Here is an 18,574-nt window from a genome sequence, read left to right as displayed (position 1 = left end):
TGTATATTAATATTTACATGAGATTCAGTGATGGAAATTCAGCTTAAAATAGATGCTCTATTATGTGATCGTACCAGATGATACTGATTAATAATAATCAAAATTGATGAGCTACGTTGGATTAGATGTGAGATACATATAGATTAGATAACATAGATTACTAATTGTAAAATAATTAATTACTGTTAATGATAATTTGTAATCCATTTAAAATTATAGATCCACGATTAAATGAAAATTAAATTATTAAATTAGATTAAAATTAAATTAAATTAGGTTGCTATATACAGTATAAATCAGTTAATTAATGTATTAATCACAGTGTATTAATGATTCGAAATTCACCTTAAACTATTATATATCCTCTATTAATCGTAGTAATCAATATTGATCAATAATAAAAATAATAATATTAAAATAATTAACCATTTTGAAACACAATACATTTATTAGTGATTCGAAACTCATTTTATCAATACTTACTAACAATAATAATAACAATTACAAAGTTAGGTTACATTCAATATGAATAGCATTAACAAGCACAATATACCATTAATAATAGTTCGAAACTCGCCTTAAAGTATACTTTCCTATCCAAACAATCGCAATAGTTCACATCAATCAAAACAAATAACAAATTAATTTTCTTCCATCTTTATCGATCGATTCGAACTTCCATTGGATAATTTCGTCGAAGAAAGTTGGCAAAGGTTGAAAACCGATGGAAAACCGTGTTTTCTATAGTGTATCGCAATGTCGAAACAACCAAGTATTCGGTTGAGATGAAAGTTTGTGTAATTTTGCCACCCGTCACAAGCAATTAGAGCGCAAGATCGTCTTGAGAGGAACATTCGCGTTCTTCGAGTCGCTTTCCCAAGTTCTAGGTCACCGGGTCTCTCCTCCATCTCCTCCACTTGAACCAAAACAGGAGTAAAAGGCTGTCTGGCCGGTCTCTCAGATAGCGTACGAGCGAATCCAATCGCTCGTATTGGCTCGTTCTTTTTCTTACCTTCGTATATCAATCTTTTCACCGCTTGACATCCTTTTTCCGACCTTTTCGCGATCAGGATTTATGCGTATCTTCTTTTTCAGTGAATTGGTGATTGTGTACAGGATGGTTCACGTGACGTCGTCATTTTTTTATATTTTGTGAAAAATTAATCAAAAATTGATGCTGATGATATATTTGTATTAACGTCATCATATTGAATAGTGGGAAGATTTTAATTGGCAGTTGGTTGTTAAATTAAAAAAAAAAAACATTTTAAATTAAATGAGATGAGATTGTTTATTCAAGAGTTGTTAAGATGATACATTTTTGTAAATAATTATCGAAATTAAAAATATTTCATCAACTTATTTACTATTTTTCTTTAAAAATTATATTAAAGATTATAATTGGAATTTTCATGGTAAGTATTTTCACTTTTTGAAAGTGAAAACTTGTGGACAATTTGTAAAGACGAGAACAAAAGAGAAAATACTTATATGCGTAAATTTGTAAATATGCTCTGGAAAAATTTACAACTTTCTGGTAGATAAAAGGCAATTGATTCAAAATTTAAACAATATATCATAAAAGTGCTTTTACATCGTCGATAATAAGCTTTCTCGCGTTTTGTTTGTAGTTTCTCTAAAATAAACGATTCTATTTTCCTAACACTGTGTACAATATGATTTTGCGGGAATTTCTTCTTTCGTTGAAAGAATTAAAAATATTTTAATTTTCTCTTATCTTATGAGATTGGAAATGTATCAAGCAAGATTTCTTTCAAAATCATATTAAATTAGTAACATCCAATTGTAATTGTATCAAAGGAAAGAAAACAAGATATTTTGTTCAAGACACTAATGTCACAAAAATTTACAATAATTGATATTCATTGTTTTAAACACAGAAGAACAAAAGTTAAAGTATTTTACATATTCAGTATCAAAATTTGGAATAAAAAAGTTAAATACAGAATATTTTATAATCAAAACTTTAATGATTGACATTCTAAGCATCAAAAGCATTTGAAATTTTGGAATGGAAAAAAAACGCAGAATATTTTATTCAAAATATGCAACGAATATAATAATTGAGAAATGTCCATGACGATGCATAAGTGATATCTCTGTCCAAAATCGTTTAATCGCCCTTCTATCAAACAAAAGCGTCGTGATTGCGAGGATATTGTTAACCGGCGATCCTCTTGGCCATTCACTCGAACGATTATCGTCCCTTCTTTCCCTCCACGGCTGGAACACAATGAGCGTTTTCCATTTTTTCGATTTCTTCCGCTTTGAATTGGCGCGCGCGCTCGCCCACATCCGCTTAAAGGGACTTCCGCCGCCGTTATGGAAATCCGCCAATGCAGTTTGCACGTCTCGAGCCGCGCCTGATTAGCATTGAACGGGAACAATACGAACGGCAGGAGCCACTTTCGCGTTTCGTTGTTTTCAATCCGTCCCTTTCAATTGACGCGCCTTCATAAGTTAGGTTAGGTTCTTTCACTTTTGTTTTTATAATTGTGGATCCGTACACTTTGGAAAAAATATAAAAAGTATCAAAGATTTTGAATTTATTTATTAGAACGTTTATTTAAAAATTTGATAGATAATAAAATATATCTGCATTAAAATTAAATAATAACGATGGAATATTGAATAGATACAAGTTAACATTCTTTTTTCATTATTTTTAAAAAAAGACTGGAATATTGTATCTATTTAATTTTTTTTTATTTAAAATAATTGTCAATCTTGTTTAAATTACCTCAATGTTTTTAAGATTTTATCTGAAGAAAGAATAAAGATGTTCGCGCACAATTTATATTATCGGAGAAAAAAATAATCAACAAAATTAACTTAAACAAAATCGAACAAATAATCGTCTTCTCCTCTAATTAAAGTTCGTTGCTCGTCGTTCGCACACGGTGGCTGACCCTTTGCATCGATCGGAGCCGACCTTAATCGTGACAGGAAGTTTCGTGACCGATACAGATACGGATTCAGCGGCGAGATAGGTTGGTAGCCGTGCTCGAACCCACGATGGCGTGGGCGTCGAGCATTGATCCTCCCATTCGTGTCGTTCGAAGCTGCGAGTTCTCTCGATCGGAAAAAAAGGAAAAACAATATTTATTCGCCTACGTATCGATGACGATGCATAATGCGTCCTTGATTATTCGTCATCACGATCGAAATAACACGTCTTTCGTTCTTAATATCTTCGTTGTGAATCGATCTCTAGTATCGAGGATTTCAAGATGGTGCGAGAATAGGATGTGATTGTGGGAGGAGATCGGTGAGAAAAATAATTAATGCGAAGGAGGATGGATCGTTGTTTGTGATAAAAAAAAAATGAAACGTTGAGTTTGGAGGATGCAGGATGCGTTTCCAAGGTTAATATTTTTTGATGAAGGGATATTTAATTCCTCGTCTAATGGTGTTGAGTCACGATATGAGAATTTTTATATTTTAATATTTGCAGGATATGAAATTTTTGAGTTGTTGGAAGTTAAGTAGAAAAGAGACTGAGAAATTTTTGGTAAAGAATTTCTACTAAATTTTCTAAAATAGTTGTGTAAAAAAAAATGGAAATTCAAGATGAAAGAAGATTCGATCGAGAGTATTTTCAAGAGTACTTTTTACAAATTTAAAATTTAATATTGATAATTTAAAATTTCTAAATTATTGGAAATAGCAGGAAAGAGAAGATATGATATTTTTACAATTAAAAAATTTTCCAGAATATTTGTGACTGTAAAGAAAAGGAATTTTTTGAATTAGTTACATTTTTTGATTTTTAAAAATAAGTATCCCCATCCTTAAAACGGATATCTATAATTAGATATATATCTTTATATGAGTTGAATCTATAAGTCGATATTACATCTTGAAATCTATTAAGTTTTTCAACTTTTCAATATCGAGCCTCTCAACTGAACTAATCTAAAAGAAGAACATGTAAGAAAATCGATAAAATTTAAGTCTCGTTAATTTTTTCTCCCGTGTAAAAACGTATAAAAACGTGCAACAAAATGTGTTGGAAAGGAGTAACGTATTTTACAACGTATTTCTAGGCATGTCTATCCATCCATAAAATTTCAAAGGAAACGTGCTTTCATACATAAGATCCATGACCAGTCGTAACGAATTCCAAGAATTTTTATCATTAATCGATCTGTTCCAATCTCTCGGAGGAAGAAACGTGAAACATTTCACGGTCGTGCAAGCCGAGTCTGATCACGAGCCGGTCTAATCTACTAGGAGTCGGTAAGAGTTTTCTCGATATTTAGCACTTTCTGTCCTCTTAATTTACGAGAGTGTTCGTTTGTGCCGTGAGTGCCGCCAATATTTCCAGAAAATATTTCACTCCGTCACGAATAAACTATACGGTACGTAGCACGTAACTTTATCGACTTCGTGAGAGATTTTGTTGAATGAAATCTTGATGAAGATATTTTTATTTCTTTTGCAGTGAGTGAATTTCTTTTTTATTGGATAAGATTTAGAAATTGATGTTGTAACTTTCTTGTGAAACTAGAATAAAAATGGTTCGTTGGAGAATAATGATCAATTTATTTGATCTAACACAGATAGATCTATGGCACGTGAATTATAGGTTATAATTTTTTTTATATGTCATAATAGAAGTAAAAAATTTGTTTTTACAGTTTTACATACAAAAGAAATTAATATATTAAAAATTATCTAATTCAACAGCAATTTATAATAATAAATATTATTTATATATTTTTGATATTTTATATATATACAAAGAATTGAAAGTGAAATAATTCAAGATAACAAGATCTTTTTTCAGAAAAAGAAAATTTATTTATAAAATTAAAGAGTTATAAAGGAATAGCAATGATAGCAATTAATCATAAGCATGAACTAGCAAAAATTTTTTTTTGCTTAAACAATTAATGGAGTTTATTAAAAAAGATAATAAATATAAATTTATATAATATAATTCTATGAAATATAGAAATTACTTAAAAATAAATATCATCATTTTTAATTATATTAAAAATGATAAATGAATAGGGAATAAAAAATTTTCTGCGAGATGAACCGCGATTAAAATGTATATAATTAAATGGTAAGGCAGTGGCAATTAAAAGGATAACGCAGCGAAACCAGTAATATCCGTAACATCAGTAATTTTCATAACCGACGGAAGGTAATCTTTCACTTCGATAAGTGGGAAAATGATAATTGCCTTCCCAATCTTTTTTCCGTAATTATTCACTTATGTATGTATTGCGTAAAGGAGATCTCGACGAAAGGTTAATCGACTGTAACAAGGAGTATGTAGCAAGGTTAAACAGGAAATTGTTAACGCGTTCTTCGTATCCTGCACGATCTGTGACTTAGTTCAGTAGTCTATTGGCGTGATGCAATTTATTTAACGTAACCATTCGTGAATCTTTTTCGAAAAGTGTTAAATCGAGTTTACATTTAATTATTGTTGCGATGATTTTTTATTGCAGCAAAAATGTGTTTGTTAACGTAATTGAATTTGTAATTTACATTCTTAACGTGTATTAATATTTAAAATTCTATTCGATATTTCGATTTTTATTTCTAATAATTTCCTCTAATTTTCCAGTAATAAAATTTAAATTTTTGACGAAAAAAAATTTAATATACAATCGATACAGTTTAAAAAAAAAGGAAAGAAATAAAAAAATTCATAATAGTAAATAAAAATATCTTACAAGCCCATCAATCAGGAAACTAGAGATCTAAATACCTCGTGGGAAAGTACTAATTTTCAATGATCAGTGAATGGTTGATCCATGAACGAAGGAGAAAGCAAAAAAGAGAGGATCCTTCGCGTAAGCAAAACCATTCAAGCCATCTTTAATTAAATCATAAAATAATTTCCTCTAATGACGGGGAAAATATAATTTCTCGAAATTTCGCGTTTCGCACGATTAAATCTGTCTAATTATCTTTCGACAAAGATCGAGAGGTCGTTACCGGTCTCGACGGAGATCGATTCAATTCGATAACCAATCGCTGCCGTACTTGGGGCCACGAAGGCTGGCCAACTTCACGTTGCAACTCTATCTATCTCCTCGCAATTAACGGAATCGAAATTAACCGTTCGATGAAAACACCCATGGCGAAGATGCAAGATTATGATAGAGAGGTTATGTTTTATTTTTTCGAATTTCAATAACTGTTCGTCATTGAATCGATGAAAGTTGTTTGTTATATCGTAATGTATGATTTGTAATGTATGTAATAATTAAATATTATTGTTGTTATTTGCGTGAAATGAGGATATTTGAATTTTATTATATTTGAATTTTATGATTTTAAGGAATATTATTATTTACGTATTTATGTTTTGTTAATTTTATAATTTTAGAAAAGTTAAATTTTATAGGAATTGGAGATAATGATTAAAAAATCGTGATTTGAAAAATTGTTTTATTCGTTACGTGCACGTAAGAGAGAGAAAGAGATAGAATATTATCGTTTTATGACTATTTATTTAATGTTTATGAAGAAAGAATTGACGATTAAGAAAGAGGACTAATTGAGTAGCAAACAAAAAGGAAATAAGATTCATATATTATTAATTAGTAAAGATAATGTATTCCAATTATTATGGAATACGTTATCTTTAAAAAATAATATGTAATAATAAAGAATGATGAAATCTTAAAACATATGATATATTCGATTGCAATGGCTTTCTTTTATTTTTAGAGGAAGTGTATTATGTTCCTTGAGAAAAAAAAGATATTCGTTCTAAGTTGGTGCGAAATTGAAATAATGAAATGTGTAATTTAATTCTCATATATTGTGTATTAAAGTTCTTATAAAATACACGGTGGAGGAATAAGTGTTTAGATCGTAATGAAGTCTGAAGATAGAAACACTAGATTGAAATTCTTACTTCCTATTTTTATAAGAAGAAGAAATACAATTAGATTGCACGATTAAATACAGGATTAAGGTAATAAGATGAAATTATTGTATAATTAATTATTGTATAAAATATTATTAAAGTTATTATAACGGATTGATTTTGATAATTAAATTTCTATTTATCATATCAATATTGATTATCATTTATTTTAAATTTAACACTTTACGGCAACATTTTTATTTATTTCAGGAATCAATTAGAATTCGAAGAAACGCTATAAAATAATTAAAATAAAATTTTACTTTATTGAAACGAAATTTTCATCGATATAACTAAGTGAAACTCATACAAATTTCTTATCTTATTATTATTGAACTTTTCCAGAAAACGTGACAGGTAGAAAAGAATTTTCCATATATCCAGTTTTCTTTTTGAAAAATTCAATTTTACAAATTGTCATTAATACACATATTTTGGATTTAATTACATTTTACAATTTTTTTCTACTTATTAAATTAATATCTTGGATATCTTTTTTTAATTTTTTGCACTGTATTGAATGTAAATAAGAAGCAAAGGGAGAGTGAGATTCCACTGTCTCTATAATACCATATACTCTATTTTTATCTTGCTTCATCTAAGGTAAAGTCAACAAATCTCAATCAATTTTATACCAACTTTCACATTTTGACCTCCACGATTAATCCTTCAAAGATATCCTATTAAATACATTAACATTTTATATAATCTAAAAGATGATTAAATATCCACTTATTCAAACAAAAATTTCAATTATTTGAAGAAAAATTTAAAAATAATGGATTCTTACTATATGAATCTATCATGTATAAATTGCTCATTCTTTGTCGACTTTTACATATATAAATAGAATTTTATTGTAATTTATAATTTATTTCTATGTCTTAAGAAAAATAAATAAATTTCATAGAGATGACAAAAATGTTATGTATTCGAGGCACGATAGTACAAAAACAGCCAATTTACAAGAAAGAAAGGAAGCGAGGAGACGTTAATCCTTGTTTCGATCCATCTCCCGTTTTATTTCTTTTTGCAACGATGGGAGCGGCAACTTTCTAGATGATCGACGGCAACCTCGAGGGCCCTCGATTGCGCCTCGGAAGATCATTGATCTTGGCCAAGAATCTTGCCGACCTCTTAATCACTACCATCGTTAATCCGATTTTCGACGTGTCGTTAAAAAGAAGTGCTAATGACATTTCTTTTTTTTCTATCTTCTAACCTTACTTTTATCCTCAGTTCTAAAATCTTTTTATTACTGGATTCTCTTTGAGGATTTTATGACATCATTCGAAATAAAAAAAATTGTGAAAAATTTTAAATATTAAAATTAATCAATTTTTTTGATCGAAATTTCTAATGCATTTTTCATAAAATAATTCGTTTGTAATAGTTTCAGTTTCACGTGTTCGTTCGATGGAGATAAAATGAGCTCTGACAAGCACTGCTCCCGATCGGTATAGTCATGTCGAACAGTATCGACAGAGACACACATTGCGTCGTGTTTTACGTTTCTATGTCTTCTTATAATGTCTTCATCACGATTCAATGTTACGTTAGCTGATAGTTAGTAGCTAATAGCTTACTACTTATAACCCGATTGCTAGAGAGACTCGTTTTGTAAATCGAAACTCTTTACAACTGTTCGTGGTAATCGTTTGGAGAATGGAAGCAGATCATTTGAATACAGGTTAAGGATCTCTGTTGAATCGATTGATCGAGACTAATTAACGAGTTTAATTTAAGAGTTAGTGCAATTAATTAGGAAACATATATAAATTGTGAATAGAAATTACGTTTGTGCATTATGTTTATACAAATTTTATCAATGAATTAATCTGTGGTAAATTTGATTTCTTTTCTTGAAATGAATATCTATCCTTTTCAAAATATTGATAAATGGAAAATTAGAGGTAAATATTTTTACGTTTATTAAGAAAATAATTATATAAATAATTTGAATGTTTTCATTTAATTATATTCATTCATTTTCATTATATTGTAAAATTATAAATATAAATTATAAATATTAATAAAATTTTTTCAGAGGTAATAATGAAAAATGTAAAATTATACAGTTGCGTAAATCAAGCATTCCTTCTTCATTCCTTGGAAAAAGAAATTTGACCCTGAATCATGCATGTCACAAGTTGTAACCAATTCCTTTCAATTTATATAAATATAAATTTTTTTTTTCATAATATAAATAAATATTTCTTACATATAATTTTAATATCCGTTTTCTTTATAATCATAATACTTACTATTTATATCACTTGACTTGTCTGATAAATTTAAATTAACAAGGAAAGAAAAAGAAATCGTAGAATCGAATCGTTGCATTTCGTTTCCCCCTCTTAATCTTCAGATTGGAAGAGAGAAAGGATTATTAATGCACTTTTAATCATTGAACGTGCAAAGATGTGCAAATCTCCTGTTGAAAGTTTAATATCAAAAACGTTACGTAAAAAAGAAGGGAGGAAGAAGATATTTCAAGTACTTTCGACATTTATGCTCTGCACCATTTTAACTTCCACGTTATTTGAACTCCACGTGTGAAAATGATTGGGACGAGTTCGAAGACACTGATTACGAAAAACTAGGAAGAAGTGAAACTCGTTTAACTTTCATATTTACACCAGATTCGCGATTTTCATTTCAATAATCAAATCTGAAATGTTTGACCTTTGATCATAAACCATAACACATGATTTCTTATGAAGAGGAGAAAGTCTTCCCTAGAAATATCAACCAGATTCTTCCTGGTGAATGTCGATTAACTTGTCGATTTTTTTCTTTTTAATTTATTTAATTTGTTAACAGCTATATTATAGTTTAAGACCAGTAATGAAATGTGAACCTTCAAATTTCATCATCCTCATCTTTTATGGATTTAAAGAAAAGAAAAAAGTGGAAGATTTGATTTCTCATCTCTTCTTTGCTGCTGCATTTCCTTTCAGTGAGTTTTTTTAGTCTTCATGCTCAATAAAGATGCATACTGTAATAACATAATATGCATTATATTTTTTTGTTTTGAAAAAGATTACTCGAGATTTTTTTTTTTTTTTTAGGAATTGGAAGAAATTTTAAAATTATATTTTCCAAGAGTCTCTAAAAAATATGTAATAATAATAATAATAATATAGTAGTAATTTATGATGTAATTGAATATATATAGATCGTAAAACGACTTGTTTAAAGTGTTGAACTGAAAATAATCTGTTAACAGTTTATACCTCGTTTAAACCTGTGGCAATAAAGGCTGGAAATATGGTTGAATTATCCAAGCATGGTTAACATTTTTCTGAAACAGTCGTAAAAGCGGTCGTAACTTTTATCTTTGAAAGAAAAACAAAGATGGTTTGAAAAATTATAAACTGTTCGCACAAAAGATCATTTATACCTTTATATATTTTATAACAAACAACGATCTTCTATTAATTTCATCAAAATATCAATATTTTTCTTGCAATTATCTTGTACCAATTATTTTATACCAACGTAAATTCTATTTCTCGTTCCAGAAGGAGTGCAAACTGATTCTAGTCCAAGTGGAATCGTCCATTATCCAAACAGACATCGTATCTTCGCAATAAAGGTATGGAAATTCGCGTTAAGAAATTATTATTGATTAAACTGAAAACATAATTATGATATTTAAAAGGTAAAACATATATTTTCATTTTTCATTGTACAATAATTTTTATAAAAAAATCTAACTTTTCAGAAATATTCACATTATTTATCACTATCTTTGCAAATAGCTATTCATCATATTATGAAAAGAAAAACATTGAAATAAATTAGTTGGAATAAATTAGTTTGCGAATAAAAACGTTCATGTAAGAAGATGTAATAAGAGGCATAATCGGGAGGAAATTGAAGAAGAAGAAACACGGGATGCACTAAATTGTAATTAGTATGCTTCTCGACAACATCGTCCAGTATCACTTCCCTCATTATGCACCAACTCGTTAATTAAAATCCTGCTCGACACTGAAATCTTTTTCGACTTTCTTCTTCTTCTTCTTTTTCTTCTCCTTCTTCAATTTCCTTCCATTTCCAAAGCGAGCTTCTTGTATTTTATTTCTTTTTTTTCCCCCCAATGTGAGAATAATTCTCCACACGATTGACGAGACGTGTATGCAATGTTAAAATCCAGAAATCAGATTGCAATTGATCTTGATGATGCGTATCTAGATCGGGTTAATGATAATTTTAACATTGAACTAAAGTGATTAAAGATGGGTGAAAATTGGAACGAAATCTGTATAGAAACGTATACCTTGAATTCAAAAAAATGTTTGTTAAAAAGTTTTTTTATTTATTTTTATGCAGATTTTTTTAATAATAATTAATTGGATCAAAATCTAATTTTTAAATATAGAAATTTTATAAATTTCGAAACTTTCGAATTCTAAAATATCTATCTACTATTCAAAATTGAAAAGAAGAATTTAAAATGCGATAATTAGTTGCCATGTTTTAATTCCGCTTTTTCTTGTACGCAATTTCAATTATTGTATAAAAACAATCATATCTATTTTTATATCAATATATAATATCAAGCAGAAATTTTGAAAATGTTTAAATAGGTTAGATGAAATAGGTTAGATTTCCCTATTTTTCTCTTCTGACTAATATTTAATTTTTTCTTTTCTTTTCTTTTCTTTTTTTAAGTCAATAATTATGATAATCCACCAACATCTTAAATTTCCAACAATTCTTTCTTCAAAACAAATCCTTTGCAAGATCTTGTTGGAAATCCGCTCATACATAATTTGAATTTTACACTATCTTTAGAGAGATCAAAACGTTTCTTCTTTTTTAAAAACAATCGTCTTCGTCTTGAAAACATTTTTTAACATTTTATTCCAATCAGCAACAATTGATTCGATTGAATCACTGAAAATATTATTCACATCTCTGTGAAACAATTCTCGGAACACAGTGCATAGTGGATCGTCATTAGACGTTTAGATTTTATCTGGTATGTACGCATATATCTATGTATATACGCGATGTCTATCGAATAAACAGTGAGCATTGTCGAAGAGTACGTTGACCGATCAACTGAGCAGACAGATGGCTCAACTTCCCTTCAGGAAGTTTATTCCAAGTTACCAACACTTTATCTAACAGAAAAAAGATTTTTGTTGGGAATAATCTCATAGTATACATTTCGTATCAGTTTCGTATCAAAATCGTTCGTGAGTTTATAGGTTAGGAATATATTAGTTTACATATTAGAGATGAAATCGTGAAATTCAAAAATAGATATTGAAAAATATTTTTATGCAATTGTTTGATGTTTGAATTTAAATCTGGATTTTATGTTTTCTATAATTTTTTATATTTTTTTGCCAGAATTTATTGTTGCATACGTTTTTTGATAATATTGTTGTGGAACGTGTTGTCAATAAACTAGTAATGAAATAATAAAACTCAAATGGATTGGAGATTCTATAATTTTATAGTATATTACACATAAATAATGATATATATTAATATTTTTTATTAATATTTAATACAGTATTGTAAAGTTAGATAAGTTTGACAGAAACATAAATAAAAATAATTTTTAATTTATATTTATATGTATTTTGGATATAAAATGTGTATATGATTTTAGTCTTATATATGAAAAAACAAAAATAAAATGTAATATGTTTTATAATATATTGATTAATAGAATTTAATAAATTTTAAAAAAATTTATAGTTTTTATATAATAATTCTTCAAATTCTAAATTTTAATCCAAGTTTATTTTTTAATTATCGTACAGTTTTCTCAAATAAATTTCGCAAATTTTATATCGTTTAAAAAAAAAAATTAAAAAATCAATTCAATCACATAAAAGATTTCCAATGATTAAATAAAAAATTTTTCCACATTCTTTCCGTCAATTTTACATTTCAATTAAATTCTCCCTAGAAAGATTTCGGATCTAGTTCGCATTAACGAGAACACGCAGGAAATCCTTAATCGGATAACGCATAGGAATAAAGACCGCCCGTAGTGATCCTTCGACTGCTAGCGGATCATGGAAACGCGGCTTTATGCCGCGATGAAGCGAAACAAGTGGAACAGATCATATGTTCGGACAAGAAGTATCAATATGATCGATATAGTATCGAAGACATTTATTACTTTTTTCTTTCTATATTCTTGTCAGAACATCGATAATGTTAGAAAATTGAAGTCGACTTTCTTTGCTTCGATGATTTTCAAGGATATATGATTTATTTTGTTGAGAAAAAGGTAATGTTTCTATTTATTGTGCATACAAAGTGAATCGCAAAGAATCATTTTGATATATTCGAAACCAAAAATTAATTTTGAATAAAAAAAAATAAGTTAATAATGCAATGAAATTCAAAATACAAGAGAAAAGTCCATATGTAAAAAACTTTTTTTCATTTTTTATCTCTTCATTCTTACTTTTCGTCTTGAATGTGTTTTTTAGGTTAGACTAACTTTTTTTAATATTATTATTATTATTATTATGAATTTTGATTATAATATTTTAACATAATATAAATTATTTTATCAAAAAATATTTTTGTTATTAAGATTTATTTATAAATTTAATTTATTCCAAACATTTTATCTATTTCTAAATTCTCTATTCACGTGTTTCAAGTTCATATAAAGTTCGTTCACCCTTTAAAGATATATCAGAATATACTGTGCAGAAGTAAGTGCTATACAATTTGTAATAGTTACTTAATGAACTGTCTTTGTACGGTTATAAACGAAAGAGCTAGTTTTTAAAACATAAATAATGCTACACACATCCGTTTCCTTTATGACCTCCCTGAAATAATTACCAAAGCAAATTGCTTTTAAGTGCATGTTTCTTAATTATTTCAGAAGATGCCCAAGTTTTTGAAATAAATCGCCAGAATAATTATCCATTACATTATATTTCTGAAAGTATTTTTACTAAACTACAAATTCAAGTTTCATTTCAATTAAAACAATTATAATTTAATATCGTGATATAAATTGAAAATGTAGATGAGCAAAATTGATCTTCACGTATTCTCTACACTTACAAAAAAAAATATATATATAAATTATTAAATACTTTTTGGCTATTTAATTTTTATCTGAAATTTTTTTCAATAATTATTATATTGAAATTTTTTCGAACTTATTTCAATTAAAAGACACAATATGTCTTATCTAAAACTACAAATTGAATTATTTACATTATTTCATCATTTAATGTTCTTAAAGAAACGTGAACGAACTTATTACAAATAATATTTCAACCAACTAATAAACAATAACAGGAAAGAAATATAATAAAAATAACGAAATTCTATAAAGTTTACGTAGTTCCATCATCATTTACGATGAGAATCGGAACGAAATGCGGTGACGCTGCAGGATGCGGGCGACAAGATGCGCAAGAAGAGTAATCACGGCGGTGGCCGTTGGAAAAACATTGAAAACTAAGCGATTCGTGTCGTTATCCGTTATAGCAGTTGGCCTTATTTCGGATCCACCCGTTATATGTGTAACACGCACCTGAGAAACGGTAAAATACTCGTCACAAACCTGCATTGTCTCATGAGCTAAAAGCAACGAAAATCTAATCGACGAATGCCAATTGAGCTTCGTTATTTGAATTTTAATCATGCAACTGATCTATTACGTGGTGTGAAATAAAGTTAAGAGATTATGGTAGTATAGTTGGATTTAACTCGAATTATTTTACAAATTGTTTCTCGAATTGTAGTTGATTTTATATTATTAATGATTACATGCAAATTTATTTTTTTTTATTTTTGAAAATGGAGAATAAATAGAGATTTGAATTATTTTTTAAATATTATAATTCATATTATATTTTAGGTACTACATATCTTTTGATATATCATGTATATTTTTGTATATAAAAATATTATCTTTTTTGAAATAATTCTTCTAAGAATTTATATATTGATTTATAATATTGTTTTCAGTCTTATTGGCAGTGGAAAATATTTCTATTTAATTAAAACTGATTAATCAATTACAGTCTTTTATGAATCCAAATGGTTTTTGATTTTTGAGAAGAAAAAATATGAACATGAATTTAAATTATAGAAACTGTGGAAGCATATATTAAACTTATTATAATCGAAATTCAATAACAAATTCGAGTTAAAAATTCACTTCAAAAATAATGAACTGAAACAATTTCTAAATATGTATGAATGTTTAATAGGAAAGAAATAAAGGAATAAAAGAAATTTGTGACTTTTGTTTGACTTTCGATTATATATCCACAATCACGGAGATTTAACATTGTACAAAAGAGATTGAGGAAGAAACACGGTCACTAGCAAGAAGGGAAAAATAACACATTGGAAACATTACAGTGGTCACGATGCGTGAAACCGCGAAATGGATTGCTGCCTTTCAGCCTAACCATTAATCGCTTAAACACGTCGACCGTGAATGTTATTCTGAATTTATATTACGCTATATAACTGTCGGATATCCAAGCAAAATCAATTCTAATAACATTATTGTTTCGATGGAATTTTAATCTAAAATGAAAACAATAAACTAATTAATAATTCTCTTAATTTAAATACCAATATCTTAAGTTAAATTGTTAATATTCATACAATATAAACGAACAAATGAAACATAATTAGATTTGTCATAATTTTTAATTTATAAAAATATAATAAATTGAATAATGAATTTGTAATTATGAAAAGGATAGAATAATTTGATGACGAATGTATATTCATTATTAATAAGTTCAAATACAAATGAATAAACGAGAAAAAAAATTTTTCGCTCTTCGTAAAGTATTGTCATAATCATTTAAACGTTGTTAAAGCTCATTTTGTGCCAAGAATTTCTTTGCTTTTACGATGAATCATTAAATTACTTTTATTTTATTTTATATTAACCGTTATTCGCCGCAAAAATTTATAATAAAGTATCAAATGATCCATAAAGAGAATATCCCTAGATATAATAGGTTATATTTGATCTACTATATTATCTGCTACGCACTAGTTCAAATATGTATTATTCATTCGCATACATTTATTTAATATATGAAAAGTTATTTGTTCTTCTCCATTAAAAAAATTTTAAATTAAATTTTTATTACTGATAATAAAATTAATTATTAAATCGTTCAATAAATTTTAAATTCTAAATTTTACTAATAATAGAATAATGGCAAAATTTAATAATAAAAATTTAAACATTTTAAATTACTTAAATTAATTATTTAAGAAAATATTTCAATAAATATTAATAAAATAAAAAATTTGAAGAATTTTATTAATGAACGAGTTAATATATTCAATGTGATATCATTCAGATGATATAAATGCTTAATTCCCAAGTTTAATTAGATAACTGTATTATTAAAAAAAAAAAAAAGCAAGAATTTTTATCTTAGTGAAATCCATTTAAGAATTAGAGTGCAAAGGAAAAAAGTGTTTTCAAACGGTAACTTCATAGTTCTATTATCATTATATAAATAACGGATTAATAAGTATAAAACTCATTATTATATAAAAAAATAATAAAATATTTCAAATTTTTTTCAAAATTTTAATGAAGATAAATTTAAATATAAAATAAAAAAAATTGAAAAAATTGAAAATAAATTTTCAAAGTTAGGTTATGATCATTAGAAAATAATAACAGGTATAAATTCAAAACTTTTACATACCTATAATAAAAAACAATAACATAAATTCAAAATTTTCTTCATGACATATTTATATTTAAAAATAGAAAAAATAGAAAAGATTTATTAAATTATAGTTATCGAAAAATAGTAATAGAAATAAATTTAAGATTTCTCTCGTAATATACTACACAGATAACGATATAAATTACGTTTGGTTTCTTCAATACGGTAAAACCGAAGGATGGTTCGTAAATCGTCCTAGAGAATTCGAAAAAGAAGGATATCGAGAAGATAGACAAGTCGAGAAATCTATAATCGAAAAGGAAGTAAACGTGTTTAGTAATAATATAATAATGTGATGTGCTTATGGCATAATGCCAAGCTACGAGAATGTGGACAGAAAAAAGAAGACAAGCTGACGTTTCTGTTTCGCCATGTACACACTGCGAAAGAAGTTAGGTTAGGTTAGTACGTACATGATGGTTGAATCGTCAGTTTGTTTGCTCAGCTTCTAACGAAGAGGGGATTAAACGCTTTGCTGTTTGCACTTTATTGTACTTGAATGTCGTATGAAGTATATACGTAATGGATTTATTCTTGTTGATTTTTAATGTTACTTGTTGCTGAATAATTTGTTATATTGTAATTGAACGATGTGCGATAGATTTTTTTGATTTTAGTTCAATCATCAAGTTTACACTTATTGATTTTTTATGTTATTTGTTGATTGAATAATTAAAATTTATATAATATAATAATTTATAAAATTTATATTATAAAAAGTACATTATATAAAGTGAGTATAAAAGTGATGAGTTTATTCTTTGATTTTATTTTTACTTATTGATAAATATAACATACGAAATTATTTTATATTATTTATGATATAATTTTTTATTTTATTGTAACAATTTCATTTTACTTTAATATTTTACTCGTTAAATAATATTAATTTTAGTCTTGTCTCTTATAAACAGTTAAAAAATGTTTCTTCATATCCAAGATAAAATAAATCAACAAGCAAACGAGAAGTTGCGATTATCGTGTCAAAAAAAAGAAATGAGCAATCAAAGATCAATCAAACAGTTTGCACAAAGTGGAATTCTACTATTGGAATTATATATCGTCGACAAGCTTGCGGAAGTAAAGCTTCAATGTTTCTATGATCGACTCGATTGCATAAAGTGAAGCAAGCTGAATCGGAAAGCAATGGAACGAGACAAAGGTTCGATAGATGATATTTACACAGTTATTATTAAAAATTAATCTTTTCCTTATAATATATCTATTTTTAATTCTTTTTTTTTTTACACATCCATTTCTATCTTTAAAATAATTTTTCTTCTTTATTTATTTATCATGTTTCAAGAACGAACTCTTGCAAAGTAAAATTATTTTACACCGCTGCTTCTAAGGGATTCAATTATCTAATATCTTTCTTCGATCGTTTGTACCGAGCGCAAAAACTACCCGGAAGTCGAGGTGAAACGAGGTATTCGTTACTCGCGTCTCTATTTGCAATTACACGCTCATCATGTACCATGGAATGACTTGCCGATATTGCAAATAGTTATTCAACGAAAGGGAATGGAATGGGAATACTACTCTCCCCGGGATATAGGGAAATAATTGAATTGATGAAAAAGGAAAACAAACGATTAAAATCGTGACAATTCCTCTTCTGTTTACCATCCAATAATTCTTTCAGTAATTAGAACATGACAATTTTTAACATTGAAATGAATCATTAAAGTATTTTTATTAATGTAAAGAATTGACATTGACTTTTATTCAATTTATGAATTGTAATTGAGTAAGTATGCTAATATCAGTATGGAAAAATTGTGATAATATATTTGATATTGACTTTTGTAATCAATCAAAGCAGTTGATGTATCACATTATTCCAAAAAATATGAAAAATTATTCTTTTATCCAATACAAGTTATCAATGTTCACATCCTATTTTAGATTTCATTTTTATAATTATTTTTATCAA

The 18,574-nt window shown here is 27.4% G+C and overlaps 1 protein-coding gene and 4 long non-coding RNA genes across 8 annotated transcripts in view; 4 read left to right on the top strand and 1 right to left on the bottom strand.

Moving 5' to 3' along the window:
* Nucleotides 1–18,574, top strand: part of LOC411665 (heparan sulfate 2-O-sulfotransferase pipe) — a 49,853-nt gene that overhangs the window by 27,566 nt on the left and 3,713 nt on the right. For 3 of the 4 annotated variants that reach the window (XM_395133.6, XM_006558586.3, XM_016912197.2), the window contains one exon: nt 10,441–10,514. In XM_395133.6, the coding sequence (XP_395133.3) occupies nt 10,441–10,514 (74 nt within the window). The remainder of the gene's footprint in view (nt 1–10,440; nt 10,515–18,574) is intronic. The other variant, XM_006558585.3, reaches the window with a different exon arrangement.
* On the top strand, nt 3,748–4,661 carry LOC102655720. Its single transcript, XR_001702958.2, has 3 exons — nt 3,748–3,951; nt 4,068–4,382; nt 4,466–4,661. It is a non-coding gene; the product is annotated as an uncharacterized LOC102655720 (long non-coding RNA).
* LOC102655747 lies at nt 7,376–10,198 on the top strand. The gene is made up of 3 exons (XR_407945.3): nt 7,376–8,829; nt 8,964–9,875; nt 9,988–10,198. It is a non-coding gene; the product is annotated as an uncharacterized LOC102655747 (long non-coding RNA).
* On the bottom strand, nt 9,720–10,222 carry LOC102655775. The gene is made up of 2 exons (XR_003305999.1): nt 10,153–10,222; nt 9,720–9,914 (listed from the first exon to the last, which is right to left on the bottom strand). It is a non-coding gene; the product is annotated as an uncharacterized LOC102655775 (long non-coding RNA).
* On the top strand, nt 16,700–18,311 carry LOC102655805. The gene is made up of 3 exons (XR_407947.3): nt 16,700–17,039; nt 17,553–17,800; nt 17,945–18,311. It is a non-coding gene; the product is annotated as an uncharacterized LOC102655805 (long non-coding RNA).

This window comes from Apis mellifera, linkage group LG1 (genome assembly GCF_003254395.2).
Source record: "Apis mellifera strain DH4 linkage group LG1, Amel_HAv3.1, whole genome shotgun sequence".
Taxonomy (NCBI): domain Eukaryota; kingdom Metazoa; phylum Arthropoda; class Insecta; order Hymenoptera; family Apidae; genus Apis; species Apis mellifera.
This window is presented reverse-complemented; position numbering and strand designations above follow the sequence as displayed.